This window comes from Corythoichthys intestinalis, chromosome 3 (genome assembly GCF_030265065.1).
Source record: "Corythoichthys intestinalis isolate RoL2023-P3 chromosome 3, ASM3026506v1, whole genome shotgun sequence".
Classification (NCBI taxonomy): domain Eukaryota; kingdom Metazoa; phylum Chordata; class Actinopteri; order Syngnathiformes; family Syngnathidae; genus Corythoichthys; species Corythoichthys intestinalis.
In genome coordinates, this window is record NC_080397.1 from 19,263,192 (window position 1) to 19,278,623 (window position 15,432).

The following is a 15,432-nucleotide window of genomic DNA, read 5'->3' on the forward strand; positions in this document are numbered from 1 at the left end:
TGTTGTAACTTCTTCTTTTCCTCTGTCTACTCACCGATATTCTCTCACCAAAACACTGAGACCATCTCCAAACATTTATATTTGTTCTCTATTGCAGAGAGGTGGGTTGTACTTAGTCATCGGTCAGCATTCTATCATTCAGCAATCATCAGGCAACTTCTGGAGGCAATTGGATGCACTTGGAGAAAATGGGGCAGAATACTTTTGCACACCATAAGTGTTGTTTTCGTCAAGGATGACGGTAACAAAAATATTTTGTCAACAAACACTTTTACATGACGATGACGAGACGATAACGAGCTAAAAACAGGTTTTGGGAGACTAAAACTTAACGAGACAAATGCCATTTTTTGTCTGACGTGACGCGACGAAAGTGCGCAGTAGTTACCAGCAATGTGTGACATTTTATTTGTAGTTAACCCGCATCGCAGCAGTGTCTGGTTGTGTCACTTATGTGGCGTGTATATTGTTGGCATAAATTGTTTTCTTATCTTGGCCAGAGAGAATATGCAATGTTTCTTTAGCTTTTGAAGGTCTGTGCTGAGTGATCATCACATACTAAATGTAACTCGTAGCGTTAGCATAGCATTCACGTTCGCATTGGGCTGATGCTAAAGGTGAGCGTCCTCTTAAACTCTTGGGACTTTTTTTTTCATACAGTTTGTGGCGTTCAGGTGCGTATAATTATTTGAAAATAATGTACTGTTTTCCTGCTGAGTGTGTAACATCACAAAGTTGGCATTGTCCTTGTAGATGCTACACTATGTGCTCGTCTGCAATGTTCATTCGAAATAGTTGGAAACCTTTATTTATTTATTTATTTTTGGATTAAATTGTTTTTAAAGACGAAAACATTTTTAGTAAACTTAAGTCTTAAGTTTTCGTCAACAAAAACTAGACAAAGACACATTTTGAGATGACTAAAATATGACTAATAAGTATTATCGTCCAAAAGACTAAGACGAAAATTTAAAGGGCTGCCAAAAACAACACTGCAAGCCAGATTTTAAAAAATTTTATGAGATAGTAGCTGCTCTAATTTCAAAGGGTAAGGTGTTCCAGAACACTGGATTCTATATCGGCAAAGTCCTTTTTTATTTTATTTTTATTTTATTTATTTATTTATTTATTTTTTGAGACAAACATTATGAAAATGCAGGTTACAGGAAGGAATATATACTGTTACTAAGAATCACAAGTTAATCGTGAGACACTTTAAGTTGGCCAGTTACCATATAGGAGTCAAATGATCAAACGTTCCCGTCTTCGTCAGAAGTCTTTTACTAATTGCAGGCTTTTAATTCTAGACAGGAGAAGACCAGAGAGCAACACATTACGTTAGTCAAGGCCAGACGTAACAAATGAGTGAATTATGGTCGTTGCATCATTAGTGGATAAAATGCACTGTATCCTTGCGACAGCGAAGATGCAGATTTAGTAATGTTTCTTAATGTGCATCTAAACATAAGAGTTGGGAAGAATATAATGTTGGATGTGTTTTTTTTTTTTTCAGGATTCAGTAGCAGCAATCGCAAGGGTTAGTTAGTTTTAAGGGCATATAAAGGTGGGTAGCATCAGCATAACAATGAAAGGTTGTGTTATATTTGCGAATACACCTGAAATAAATAGGACTTTTAAAAATGGCCCATAGTTGTTAAAATCCTCATACTCCAGGTTAGGTCTTTTCAGTAAGGTCATCTTAAAAGTTGCAGGTACAGTGCCAGAGGAGAGTGGTAAATTTATATTGATTTTTATTAATGGGAGGTCTTAAATCTGTAAACAACTCTTTTTTTTTGAGTTTCCCAGGAAGGGTTCAAACAGGCATGCAGTCTATTTTGCTACACTAACATTTTTTGTGAGTGTTTCAAAGGTTTCTTCCTTAAGAAAAGAGAAGGTAGTTAAACGAGTATGTAGCTGAGTGTTCATATTAGTCACAGTATCATAAAATCTTTTGCAGAGTGGAGAGAATTATTGGAGTAAAGGTGTTGTTGACTTAGCATTGCCATTGAATATGGAGTGTTTTTGTTGGGATTAGTTAATCCAGATCATTCCTTCTTTCAGTTTTAGAGATCACAGACTTTCACCTATTGATTTTTGAAACCTTGGTGTTGGTCCAGGCTGTGTGAGTGCTCCTATTTTGTGTTGATTTTGGGTACACATCACTCAAGCATCAGTTCTGCTGAAAGCCTTAATAAGGTTACCGAGTAAGTGGTGTGTGTTTGTGCTTGTTTATATCTGCATTTGTGTGTTGGGGTTGGGGGGGCACGATCATTCCTTCTGATGTCAGATATCATCGTGCATCCACTTCCCCCTCCAAAGAGTCAAGTCGTGAGTTTCCGTCCGAGAAGCAAGTGATTGCACTCCCACTACCCTTCTCCTCCCTCCCCTTCCTGCTCTCTCTCTCTTTCACTCTCTCACTCAGCATTCCACTCTGTCCTGATCACTCACAGCTCTTCTTCTCCTCTGTCGTCCAGTGGCTAGACGAAAGAAGCGCTGTGTGGTCCGAGGCGACTCTGGTGGAGGAAGTCAAGGCGGAGGTAAGTCTTGTTTCCCCTTTTGTCCTCCACTTTGAACAATTTCCCATTACTGGCACTCTTGTCTTGTTTTTCTTTTTCTGTTCCACCTCGTCTGATAGAATCTTTCATCCCCTCATTTTCTTTTTGCGTTTGAGTGAACCCCCGTCGCTTGTACATCTGTTGCTTTTCATTCCGTGCTTCTGATCACGATACACCCTCTTTAGTTCCGAAATATTAGTCCTCTACATCATCCCCCATAACTTTGCCATTTGTGGAAGATACTTGAGAATGACTCTGGCCAGAGGCAAAACTGTCCATTCAAGACAGGTTTTTTTCGGCTGTGTAACGGAGCTCTCTTTTAAGGGTGCTACAGGGCTGTACTTTCACTAATAACTCTTTTGTCTCAGTCGTCTGTTTGTCTGGGTTATATATGGAGCGTGACAGATCGCTGAGAGGTTGGAATTAATATGTGTCTGCAAAAAAAAAAAAAAGCAGAGAGATTTTGTGTGTATGTGTGTGTTTGAGAGAGAGAGAGAGAGAGAGAGAGAGAGACCGAGAGAGATTGTGCACTGTATGTTAAGTCAAGCCTAGTGGCTCGCTGAGCGACTCTCTCAAATAAATCCCAGTGAGACTTTCCACTCCAGCAACATCACGCGCAGGTTAAGTATTGTGCATTCACCATCTCCCACATCTCTCCCTTTTATTTTTGAACCACCCCCCACTCCTCTCACTGCTCACTCAACGCTACTTTTTGATGTTTTTCTCCACCTCATTACTCCCCTCATTTCCCTCCTTCTCTTTGCCCCCTACAACCCACCACCCTCCTCATCTTCCCTCCTGCAGGTTGCAAAATGGATTCTCCTCAGTCATCAGGGGAAGGGCAGAAAGCGGAAGCGATTGCAGCCCAAGGTGAACTGCAAAGAGGTAAGCAGCACTTGACTATGCCATTAACTCTTTCTGTGCCATTGACAATGATAGACGTCCAGTCATGTGACTCTTTTCATCTTTCTGCTGTCAATTTCAACTAGTTTGTCACTAGAAGACATCCAGTCCATTTGAAGGGCTGGTAACGGATGAATATTTATTCCGTTCAAATGGATTGGACGTCTATAGCCGTCAATGGCAGCTAATGAGTTAACACTTACAACTCATGAACTTGACTTTTTCGCTGTTATTTTCAATCACAAAATGTCAACTTTTTTGTCTGCCTTGTCTCTGTGTATGCGGTGTCCTCCGCACACATACAGTATTCAACCTGTTAAGACCTTGTATATATCACATGCCACTCAGACTGCATGTGGTCATGGTCAGTGCATGTGTAATGGAGAATAGGAGAGGGAAAAGTGGACGCAATTTGGCCGTGACATTCTGCCACTGAAGGTCTGTCTCATTGCTTCCGGTATTTCCTGTCAGAGTGGTTGGGATGACACCCACTAAAATAGTATGCACCTTTACGAAAAAAAAAAAAAATTTAAAAGATTATACGTGTGTTTTCTTGCATGCGTGTGCACGTGTACACACGTGGCGTTAATTGGGAATACCTAGGGATGGCTAATCCCTTCCACCCACCAATTGACACACAAACGCCCACACATATGCCTGCAACATTAATGGACACACACTGATCCAGGAGCCACACATGGGGGGGTGAGTCATTAGCCAGAGTAGTGCACGGTTTATATATCACACTACTGTATGGAGGATTTGACAACCTTTTTTGTCGTTGTTGTTATTTTGTGCCGTAGTAAGGGCATTTCAGTCATATGATACAGTGGGTCTTCTGAAGTCAGCAGAAATATGCCTCATAAGTCAACCAAAAGCTAAGACTGTTGAGAACTTTTATCATGATGTATCTCTATCAATGAGAAGATTAAAAATTTGCTAGCGGTTTTTCCTCAAGCTTTTATGGAGGAGTGTTACGAACGTGAGGGGGAAATATACACATGTACATATTGTACTCTAGATCAACAATTATTGTGCCATAGGAAAGTATTTAATTTTCTGTTACTTCATTCAGAAGCTATTTAATATTTTAAATTATGTATCATTGTTTAATTATACCAGTGAAATTAAGTCCCATGCGGTACTTTGAAATATTGTTCCACTAGATGGCAGAAGGCACATAATTAACAAATGTACCCACTTTTATGACCTTTTTGTTTAGTGTTTTTGATTTTTTTTTTTTTTTTTGGGAAGTAATGTGCTTTGGCTCAATAAAGATTCAAATACAGATATAGATGACCAACACTGTGCAGCTTCAGATTTTAAAAGTTTTATAGTTACGTGAAGAAAGTCAGGTAGACATTGACAAGTCACAGATATGATGCCATGAAAAAAAAACAAACAAACAAACAAAAAAAACGAGAGAGACAGTGGAATAGCTCGTACATTAAATGAATGCATAAAATGTTAGAACACAGAGCATGGATGTCTGCTGGTAGCATGATATTTACAGTCATAAAATAAAAATCTTTCTTGGTGTGAATATCGGTTGGATAGCCACGTAACACTTGCAAAACTTTTAATTTTTCTACTTTTGATAGTGTTGTCCGGAAAATTGATTCAAGTCTAAGGTATGGTGTTTTCCCAGTTACTGATTCTCCATCACCTACCAAAGCTGCAAATTCAGAAATAGAAGATAATTAATCTGTCAGTCAGTCACTCGACACAACCAAGTGCCCCTCTGTTTGTGTTCAGCACCAGCACACCAGCAGTTTATAGTCGTTCCCTAATTGGCTTCCATTCCAGTTCACAACACAAACACCGTGTCAACTATGCACATAAGGGTTTGTGATCTTAAATATTGAACCGGTTTTAACTAGGCCTGCTCAATATATCGTTTGAACATCGCAATGTTCGCATGTGCAATAGCCTCATGGCAAGACGTGCAATGTTTTTTTTTTTATATTTATGTATTTATTTATTTGTAATGTTTTGTTTTTCTTCATAAAAGCAGCAATTGTGCAAAGACATGGCTTCCTGGATCCCTTATATTTATACAAATCTTGGTCATTCACAGATAAACCCCTTTAGTCTAGATTAAATGGTATTATATGAATACTAGAGTTGTCCCGTTCGCATATTTTTGCACCTGAGTCTGAGTCCAAATCACCTGATTTTGAGTCCCGATCCGATACGGAATATTGTTTTGTTTTTTTTTTTACGCGTTGACGCTCACGCTGCCGCCGAGAGCAGCCTCTCACTTACACAATGAACGGGTTGCCACAGCACACGTTAGACTGTGTACAAAGCTATGATTAACACATGTATGCCTTTGATTGTAGAGCTGTCAATGATCATTAACTTTAAGTACCAAACGCCAGCTACACTGGTGACCCAAAAAAAAAATGTTGCTTTTCAGGAGGGAGGGAGAGAGGCTGTACGAGCATGAAGCAGAAAAACAATTTTTAAAAAATTTTTCATTAAAAACCCTATTCCGATCCTCTGAAAAATGGCGCGATCGACCCGATTTCCAATCATGCAATCGGATCGAGATATCTAATTATGGTATTCAAGTCTGGTGAAAATTCTTCTTAATATATCGCAAAACCCCCAAAAATCGCAATGTCAGTTTTTTTCCAATATCTGATCAGCCCCAGTTTTGACATTTTTGATTGTCAGCCCTAATTCTTTTCCATGCGGCTCGAGGAACAAAGAGCTCTCTTAGCACACCCGATACGGCAAGAAAATTAATTTCTCACAATAATTTTTTTGAGACCTCTGATAATTGTCACTTCTTTTACTTTGTTAGCAAGGGATCGTACATGCTCAAATGTGGGCCTGTAATTGGTGTGTGTTCCAGTGTAAGATAAGATAGAGTGTTCTTTAAATAGCAGGATGGGTAACTTTTATGCAAGACAAGAAGGGATGCCTGAAATTCCCTTGAATTTAAAACTGATTCATAATGTTATGTTTTCAGTGAGTAGTGATAAGATGTCGGAAGTTGAGCCCTGGAACATTTTTTTTTTCTCCCCGCCATTATATCCTATGGGAAATCATTGTTTAAAGCAACATTCCGGAGCATAATGCGTTGGGCTTTTAGAGGTTTCCCTTTATATAGCTGTTAACGTTACGACTTTATAGTTGTTCCCGTACCTACAATCCACAGCACACTCAAGTTCAGACAGGATTTCATTCCGAGATCTAGATTAGCGCACTCTGTTCTTTACTTTATCCAAGGGCACGCACATGCCTGTAGATCCCCCCTTTCCTCTTTTCAAGCACCTGAAACTACCGTCTGGTATATTTACAAGGCGTACATTCGTGCACAAACACACTTACTCCCATAAGTGGTAGCAAAAAGAAGTCTTCCTGTCTGAGGTGGAGGGGTGAGGGTGAAGGGGGGGGTGCCATAATCCACCTCATGAAAGAATGGCCAATTGCTGTCTACTTAGCCGTACACAATAGTGAGAATGAGCAAGGGAGGGAAAGAGTGGTTGGACGGATGAAGCGAGGGAGCGTGAGGGAGGGGGAGGTCAGCGTTTGAAGTAACACCATAAAAGCCACGGTGAAAGGAAACACGAAGTGACCCCACCACCGCCACCTTTTTACCCCCCTCTCCCCTGCATCCAGGCTCGCTCCTCCCTTTGTTGATGTGTGCAGATTGCCCCATGGATGGGCCAGGTGTACTTTATAGTACTCCTTCATGTACTTCAAACACTAATAGTTCAATTTTACCTGGCCCCCTCCCCTATGCCAACAGCCTGCTGCTTGAATGTTATTCAAAACACAATGGTTAGGGGAGAGAAAAGGAGTAGCGACAGGTAAAATATTATTAAATTAAGTAGTTATGGAATAGGCAGTTCTTAAAGTCTAATAAGCTGATACAAATATTTGACAGTGGAAAAATCTCACTGCACACCACCAAACATGACGGCACAAAAAATATACATGTTTTGTCTTGGTTTACTCACAGTGCACCTGCTCAGTTGGAAACCTGGGCTTATGTAGTTGTACACAAAGCTGGTGAACAAATTACATAAGTGATTAGGGATAATTTCCCGCTGCACAACCAATAATCTGGCAAGGTGTTGCGAATTCCTGTGATACAGTGGATACCAAAAATTTACATTCACTATTTTTAGTTGTTTTTTTTTCCCCTTCAAAGTTCCACATGAAATCAGACAATTGTTTTTTTGTCTTTGGGTTGTTTTGTTTTACTGCTGTGTTGTGGTTTCCCAAAAGTGTTTTGTATTGTATTGTCTTGTATTCTGTATTGATCTTACTGTATCAGGGGTCGACAATATAAATCAGGGGTCCCCATCTGCCGGGCCGCGGACCGGTACTGGTCCGTGACGCATTTGCTACCGGGCCGCATAAAAATAATAATTTAATAACGACCGCATTTTGGCTGAATTAACCCTGTGCCCCTGCTTAACACACCAATATCCCTGTCTACTCTAGATATAATACTACGGGATAGATTAGAATGTTGTCACAGAAATCCATTGATTGGACTGCTAGCAGTACATCTTGTTTGTGTATATAATATATCTATGTGCACTTGTCCTTGATAATAACGTATTGCTAGGCCGCGGGCGCAGCACATTTGTTCCCGGAAATAATTAGCCCCCACACGAGCGAAGATGACTGGAAAACAGAAGTCTTTGGAGATATTTTTACGGCGAAAAGGGCACCTGACGAGCTACAACCTTGAAGGCCCACGAACTGCGAAGGAGTGGATTCGTGACCCGTTTGTGAATAAACCGAGTGATTCGAGCATGTCTGTGCAAAAGGAAGATCAAATGACAGCGACTTTATTAAACGTACATTTGAGACAACAACTCTACCGAGGTTCTGGATTAAAGTCGTTCTGGAATATCCTAACATTGCTACAAGAGCATTGAAAACGTTGCTACAATTTCCAACATCGTATCTTTGTGAAGCGGGCTTCTTAATTAATGTTTAACGACAAGGCGAAGTCGTTAATGGTGAGAGCGGTGTGCAGTTGTTGTGTGCAGCTTACATGGCAGGATGTATCTGAGGAGACCTTTTCTACAAGTCCTTCCATGATCAAACGTAAGTTAATATTCCTTTCTTTCAAGAAAGTTTGTAGTGATTACTTTGGAATCGCTGCATTTGCGCATTTTGCGGCTATGTTTAACGTTGCGCGCATGCGCAGAACCGCATCGTTGCAATTTTTGATGGCTTGCAAAATTTGTCAGAACACCGGTCCGCGAAAAAAAGACCCAAATAACACCGGTCCGTGGTGCAAAAAAGGTTGGGGACCCCTGATATAAATGGTCCAGTGGCCCAGACATACTTTTAAAACCGCCAGGGCCACCAGAATGCTCCAACCACTGGTAAAAATAATGCGTCTATATATAAAAAAAAAAAAAAAAAAGCTAATTCACATTATTCCCAGTCGTTCCATGTTTTGATGACGTTACGCTATCCCGAATAAAGACAACCTCACAGTCTAGGCAGCCAGCCGTTGCTCTCCGTGGGGTGTAAACACACCTAGCTCGCTCGCTCCCGCAACCTGATTACTGCTGCTGATTGATTGCCAGTTTCTCAGTACCCACCGAACGTTATACTACAAGACAACATGTTTCTGAAACCCCCAGCACCCAGCCAAGCACCAGGAGGGGGAAACTCCACTCAGGAAGGATCAAGTCACCAATGCCCACATATGCAGACAAGTAAGCTGGAAAAAAGTTAACGAGTGTGAAACCTATGGTATGAACATAATGTGATAATTCATCCGCGTGACTACGGAGAAAATAATGTTGGCATGACGGTCTAGCTTGAAAATCGTTTGCCATAATTCCCTTTGTCATCTCTTTGACTTCTAAATTGTTTCCACGACAACCGAGCCAGGGGAGACCTTCCAGAGGGGGGTAAGGGGAAGAAAGGAAAGCACAGGGCTCTCCTACGGGCCCACTGGAGCTCCCAAGAAAAAGGTTATTTTTGTGTGTTTATTTTGAGAAAACATTGAAATATGTGTAAGTAGTCAGTGGAGTCGATTTGGGTTTATTCGTGTTTCTCGTTGGGTTATTAACGTTCCGGGTTGGTGCACCTCGTAAATATGAATACGGGTAAATGCTGACCCCACATGCCAGTTTGTTATAAGCCAACGTTACACATGAATAATAAAAATTAACAACATTTTAGCGCAAAAACTCTTGCACTAGGTTCATGTTTTTGCACCATTTTGCTGCACTTTTTTATTAAATCTACCTAAAAAAAAATGTTATTTAATATTATTCAAGCAAATTGTTCTTTTTCGTGATTATTGGGTTCAATAACTGAAATGTTGACCGGGGCCAGGGGTTTTCATAGTGGGGCCAGTTATTATTCCCTCATTGTCCAAACCTGTGTATGTAAACTTTGGATTTTATAAAAGTAATGAAGATTTTTAACCTGGACATCAGATTGATTGCTCCATATATCGCTACAAATATACTCCTCATGTCAGTCTGAGAAAGATCAAATCGTGACCTGTTTCATGGAAGGAACATCTACACATCTATACACATCTACTGATTGGACGATGGCTCTTTTTTACATACTCGCAAAAAAATCGTTTCTCATCAAAAAAGCTTTTAGTGACGTTCTTTGGTCCTTTTTTTTTTTTTTTTTTTTAATGAAGAAATGAAGTGTTTTTCCAGACAAAACTAGGAAATTTCACCTATGTACCAAAAACTCTTTGCATTCAGCCATAGAATTCAAGCAGGTAGTCACTTCTTGGTCAGATCTGCAGCACCTACCTCTTTCTCCTGATTGGCTCGAACATCAAGTGTTTGGACAGTTGAGGTTTGCAAGACCTTACTGCATGATGAATCAATGAATCCAGAAGTACGTTCTTACTTCCAAGGCTAGGAAAAATTGTGTTTAGAAATAAGTTCCTCATCATTCTGTTGTTGAGTTGTTGTTAGTAATTTTAGTCAACCCAGTTGATCTGAAACAGTCTTGATTGCGTATCTGACAGTGAAAGAGGGAAAAAAAGAGTAGATGTATATGAAAATAATTCATATAAACAGCTGGTTTTCACTGCAGATGATGTGTTAACAGGAGGCCGTCGGTTTAAAATTTGGTCTGACATACTACTGTTTGAGGTCAATCTCTTTCTGTGCTAATAACGAGGAAAGGGGTCAACTAGAATCCAAATGATGAGTGCCAAAGATGTGATTTCTCATCTGTACTTAATTTTTTTTTTTTTTTTTTTTTTTAATAGTGATGACTGGAGGATATTCGTTCACACGTTTTCCATTTTTAAAAACCTTGGGGCGGACTGAAAAGATGAATTACAGCAACTGGATGGCAGCAAAGGGCCTCTTTTGAGTGAGATAGGCCTTAAGTATTGCAGAAGGAGATGTGACAAAGTTAATAGTGACACATTATGAAACGGGCAGCTAAAAAGCTTCCCCTAGTCAACCAAAATGTTTCTGTCGGTAGATCTTTCGGAAAGAGTATCACCAAGAGTTGTTGGCCCTAACCAAAAGGTTGTGAGTTTAATCCCTGGCAACCATGTCGAAGGCTCCCTGAGCAAAATACTTCCACATTGCTCCAAATGCTGCATCATCAGAAGACGAATGAGGAGACAGCGTCAAAGTGTTTTCAGTACCTTAAAGTCCGAAAAGCAATATGAAAGCCCATTTCAAAATTTGAGATAAGATGACATACCTTTTTAGAATCAAAGGTACAAGGTTTCTATACACAATGAAAGCTGAAGACGCACATAGTCACAACCTTGTAATCTGTGGATCGCTTGCTGTTTCAAATGTGTTGATTATTTTTAAAACTATGCATCAGTTTTGCCATCAATTGCAAGTTTGTTTGTGTTAGTTGAAATGGACACAGTTCAGATGTTTGAAGCGTGAATAGAAGAAAAATATCAGTGCCGAAGTCCCTGTTGTGCTAAAAAAAAAAAAATCCCAGAAAGTATATCCCAAAGTTTTGTCTCTAAAATTATAAGTTGGGTTGAAACTAACCCATTAAAATACAACTAGTAGTGAACAACTGCCCTGATGAAAGAATTGAAAGATCCGTCAAGAGTCCCGAAATCAGCTGATACTTTACTTTTGGAAACTGGCTGGCCCTGAAAGAATTAAAGGCACGATCAGTTATCACCCTTACGTGTTTTTCATGCAGTTATCGACTGTTAATTTTGACTTCTCTACTGCATTAGTAATAGACAATGGTTTTTTTTTCACAAATACCGTATGAATTACAATTGCGTTATCCCAATAGGAACATAATTCTGTCATTAATTGAAGTTACGGGTGGACAATTAATCCAGTGAAGGAACTGAGGAAGTGGTTATTACGACTTTGCTGGAAACTGTTTGTAAAGTTAAGCACTATATCGTGTTTAGGTCACCATTTCCCCATATTGTATCTTTTACATTAAGTCCTTAGAGAGCCATCCAAAAGTTAGAGTAGTTCCTTTGAGGTTTTGTCTGGGGAGGGATTGCTTAACAGCCTGGATCAAAGACTCTTGCTGGGTGTACAGTATATTATATGGCCAATCTACTGGAGGTTCCAACCCTTCATAAAGATCGAAGCTGTTTTTTCAAGCACATCCATCAAACTATACATCTGGTTCTGGCTAATTAGGTTGTATTCAATATTGTGCAAGGTTGTACAAATTGCATGCCTGAACAGACACATTTTTATCCTCTGAAATGTCAACGTGAGGGCACTGCTGAGCTGCGTTAGCAGTTCCAGAGCAGTTGGGGTTTTTGTGCTTTGCTTATGAGCATTTTGACCAGCAACAAGTGTCACGTTTCATGTGTTTTGGTTACCTTGGTCTATTTTCTGGTAGGTCCAGAGATCCAGGTTTTTGCACTTCCGATCCGATACCGATATTGTTTTGCACTTCCGATCTGATACCGATACTGACCGATACCGGCCTATCTGAGCATGTGTTAAAGTTTAAAGTTATTTAGCCTCCTTACTTAGTTGTCAGACTCATGTTGAAAAGGGTTTTAGTACTCTTGATAACAACAGGCCAGCTGAATTAGGTGAGTTTGAATAACACACAATGGTTGGTAACAAGAAACTGACCTGTTTATTCAGTGACAAACACAAAACATTATAAATAACAAACAGAAATGGCTCAGTCAGTCAGTAAAACGTGCAAATAATATTGTAAACTGTCATTGGAAAATCCCACAAACCCCCCAAGCTATTAGATGCTTTTAATGTTTCGTGCATTAGTTAAAATAATTGTATAAAAAGCCTCTCAGGTTTAAATAAACGACTATTTCAGTATCAAGTTAACATTTTAAAACAGTAAATAAAATACTCAGGTCCCCATTCTGTATCAGCAGCTTTAAACTACATTCAATTAATTTAATTTTGCGAATCAACTGTTAAAGTTGTTAAAATTGCTCCCATTATACCATAATTTCCCTTCTGTCTACTTTTGACATGTGAAAGTTTTAAAACTGTTTTGAAGATAGATTCAAGTCAATATTTTGCCGATTTAGGAGTATTTTAGATAAAAAGTTAATTAGGTTCGCTTGGAAGGTTCACTACAGCAGCCTACAAGGGAAGTCTCCTGCTTTAAGATGGCGGCTGTTTACTAATGCACGTAGTTTTCAATGCATGTGTTGCTAACAGCGTCGAGTCTGTCAAATTGCATCTAGTTCTATATACATATGATATCTATTAGACAAGCATGAAGTTTACTCTCGAGACGCAATGCCGTCCGTTTCTCATTGCGTCCCCAAGACTGCGCTGTGTATTAGTTCCGCTTTACTTGACATATTTCAATAATCGGAATTTGGATGTTTGTTAAATGTTCTCGAATCTTCCACGGCCGAATCGCTGAAGGATGTAATGACGTCTGGGCATGTTGTACCGTGGCTCTAATGCTGCGTTCCAGAAAAGTGGGATGTAGGACTTTTCTGACCTCCGACTAGGAAAATATCATTGGAACGCCACTCGAACTGGGAGGTCCAAGTCGCGAAGTCAGAGAAAAAATAACTACCCCGATTTCCAAGTTGTTTCAATCTGACGTCACTGGACAAAATGGCGCTCAAGAAAACGTATTGAATGATAACACAATCATGAAGTAAATCAAGTTTGTTTGAGACGCCGTGTATTTTTTCTCATACAGTGAATTATCTTTGTTGTGCTATATTTTTATATTGACGATCAGCAAAGGATGTAACTAAAAAAAGGCAGTTTACAGTGTGGGCAATAACGCAGCCGTTGTTTTTCCTCTACTGTTTGATCGCTTATAGGAAGGCAGGTTCGCTTGAGGTCAAAATGTCTTTGGATGGCCAAAATAAAACACTTCGTCGCGATCAGCATCTTTGTTGTTTACATTTGCTTGGAACGCTTTGAGGTCGGAACTGGTACCATCCGAGTGGGATAAATCCGACTTCCCACTTCTCTGGAATGCAGCATAAAAGTGTTGGATGGTGCGTCTTTACTCACGAGAAATAATGGCTCCTCATCCGGAATGAATTCTTCTGCAATGACTCTTGTTATTCCCTGGGCTTTGGGACTGTCGAGTGCCAGTTTGTCACGCATAGCAAAAGTTTCTGCCAGTGTTAGTTGCGTAGGACCCTTCTTTTTGTCTTCGGTTTTCTTAACATACTCCTTATATTGTTTGTGGTGGTATGTCGCTAAATGCTTGATTAGGTTGGTTGTATTAAAACTTCTTTCAGCTTTACCACCACGGTTGACTTTATTGTGGCATATGTTGCACTCTGCCTCTTCGTCTTTGTCCTTTAAGGTGAAACGATCCCACACAGCTGACATTTTTACCGATAAAGTCTCTCGGTAAATTGGGAGACGGTAATGTAGTGTGTTGAAGGAGTGCCGTAAAATGCGGACCGGATTTTAGTGAAACCGAAGCAAAAACTGGAATGGATTATGTATATCGGTGCGCTGGGAAACACGGACCGGATTTTCAAAAAGACTGGATTGGAAGTCTGATGGGAATTTTTCCGTGTCGGCCGATCCGATACCGATGCACATTTTTTTGCCCATATCGGCGTCCGATCCGATCCAAATATCGGATCGGGACATCTCTATTCTCTGGTGCTTTTTTTCTTTTTAGTAAACCAATGATATGATATCACGCTGGAAAAGTCAAGAGGGCTGTAAATCCCTGTTTCTACTGAACAGTATTGTTCAATTAAGTTTAGTAGTCTGTGCAATTTTCCAATTTAACATTGTAGAGGGGACCGAAATGAAAACCACTTTTGTTGGGGGATCAGTTGCATTGCTGATTGTTGATCGGTCATCAGTAGGCATGTGCTGGTATGTTATTCTGACGGTATGATAGCCAAAGTCTCAGGGTTTCACGGTATTGCATTTACATCTCTAAAATGCTTTGAGATATCTGGGTTTAAAAAAAATCAATTGAACAGTATTTTCAAAACATATTAGCAAATTGGAACATAAGTATGTTAAGTTAAAAAAAACATTAAATAACAAAAAATATCTGAAATATTGTAAATAAAATTAAGATAAATGCAGTCCTTTAAGTGAGCCTAAACTCACAAAGGTCAACATATTACCATGAGAACAAAAATAATGGAATTATTTCCCATAAAAGCATGTATGTAATACTCGTATCATGTTAACATTATACACACACTCTTTCTCAACACAGACAGTTGCAAGAGAGAAAAAAAAAAAACGTTTTACCACTGCTAGACACACTAAACACACTGGAGTTGACTCACTGACACTGAGCAACAACTGGTGGGGAGCGGGTTGAGCCTTACAGCTGCAAGCGAGGGATTTCTCCCTGCATTTTTGGGACATAAAAAATAGCTAATACCGAAGGGACCGTATGATAGAACATTTTTGCAGTTTTGAAACCTTGACGTTTTCATACCTTGGCATACCTTGGAACCGGTAATCGGCACATTTCTAGTCATCAGACCGTTACCAATGGATTAGAGAGAAGAACAAAAATTATTTAATGAACTACAACGGAAATAATAATTGCT

General features: G+C 39.7%; 1 protein-coding gene across 4 annotated transcripts in view; it reads left to right on the forward strand.

Moving 5' to 3' along the window:
- Window positions 1-15,432, forward strand: part of aopep (aminopeptidase O (putative)) — a 201,541-nt gene that overhangs the window by 120,403 nt on the left and 65,706 nt on the right. For 2 of the 4 annotated variants that reach the window (XM_057830790.1, XM_057830791.1), the window contains exons 12-13: window positions 2,475-2,537; window positions 3,360-3,440. In XM_057830790.1, coding sequence (XP_057686773.1) covers window positions 2,475-2,537; window positions 3,360-3,440 — 144 coding nt within the window. The other 2 variants (XM_057830793.1, XM_057830792.1) reach the window with 2 other exon arrangements.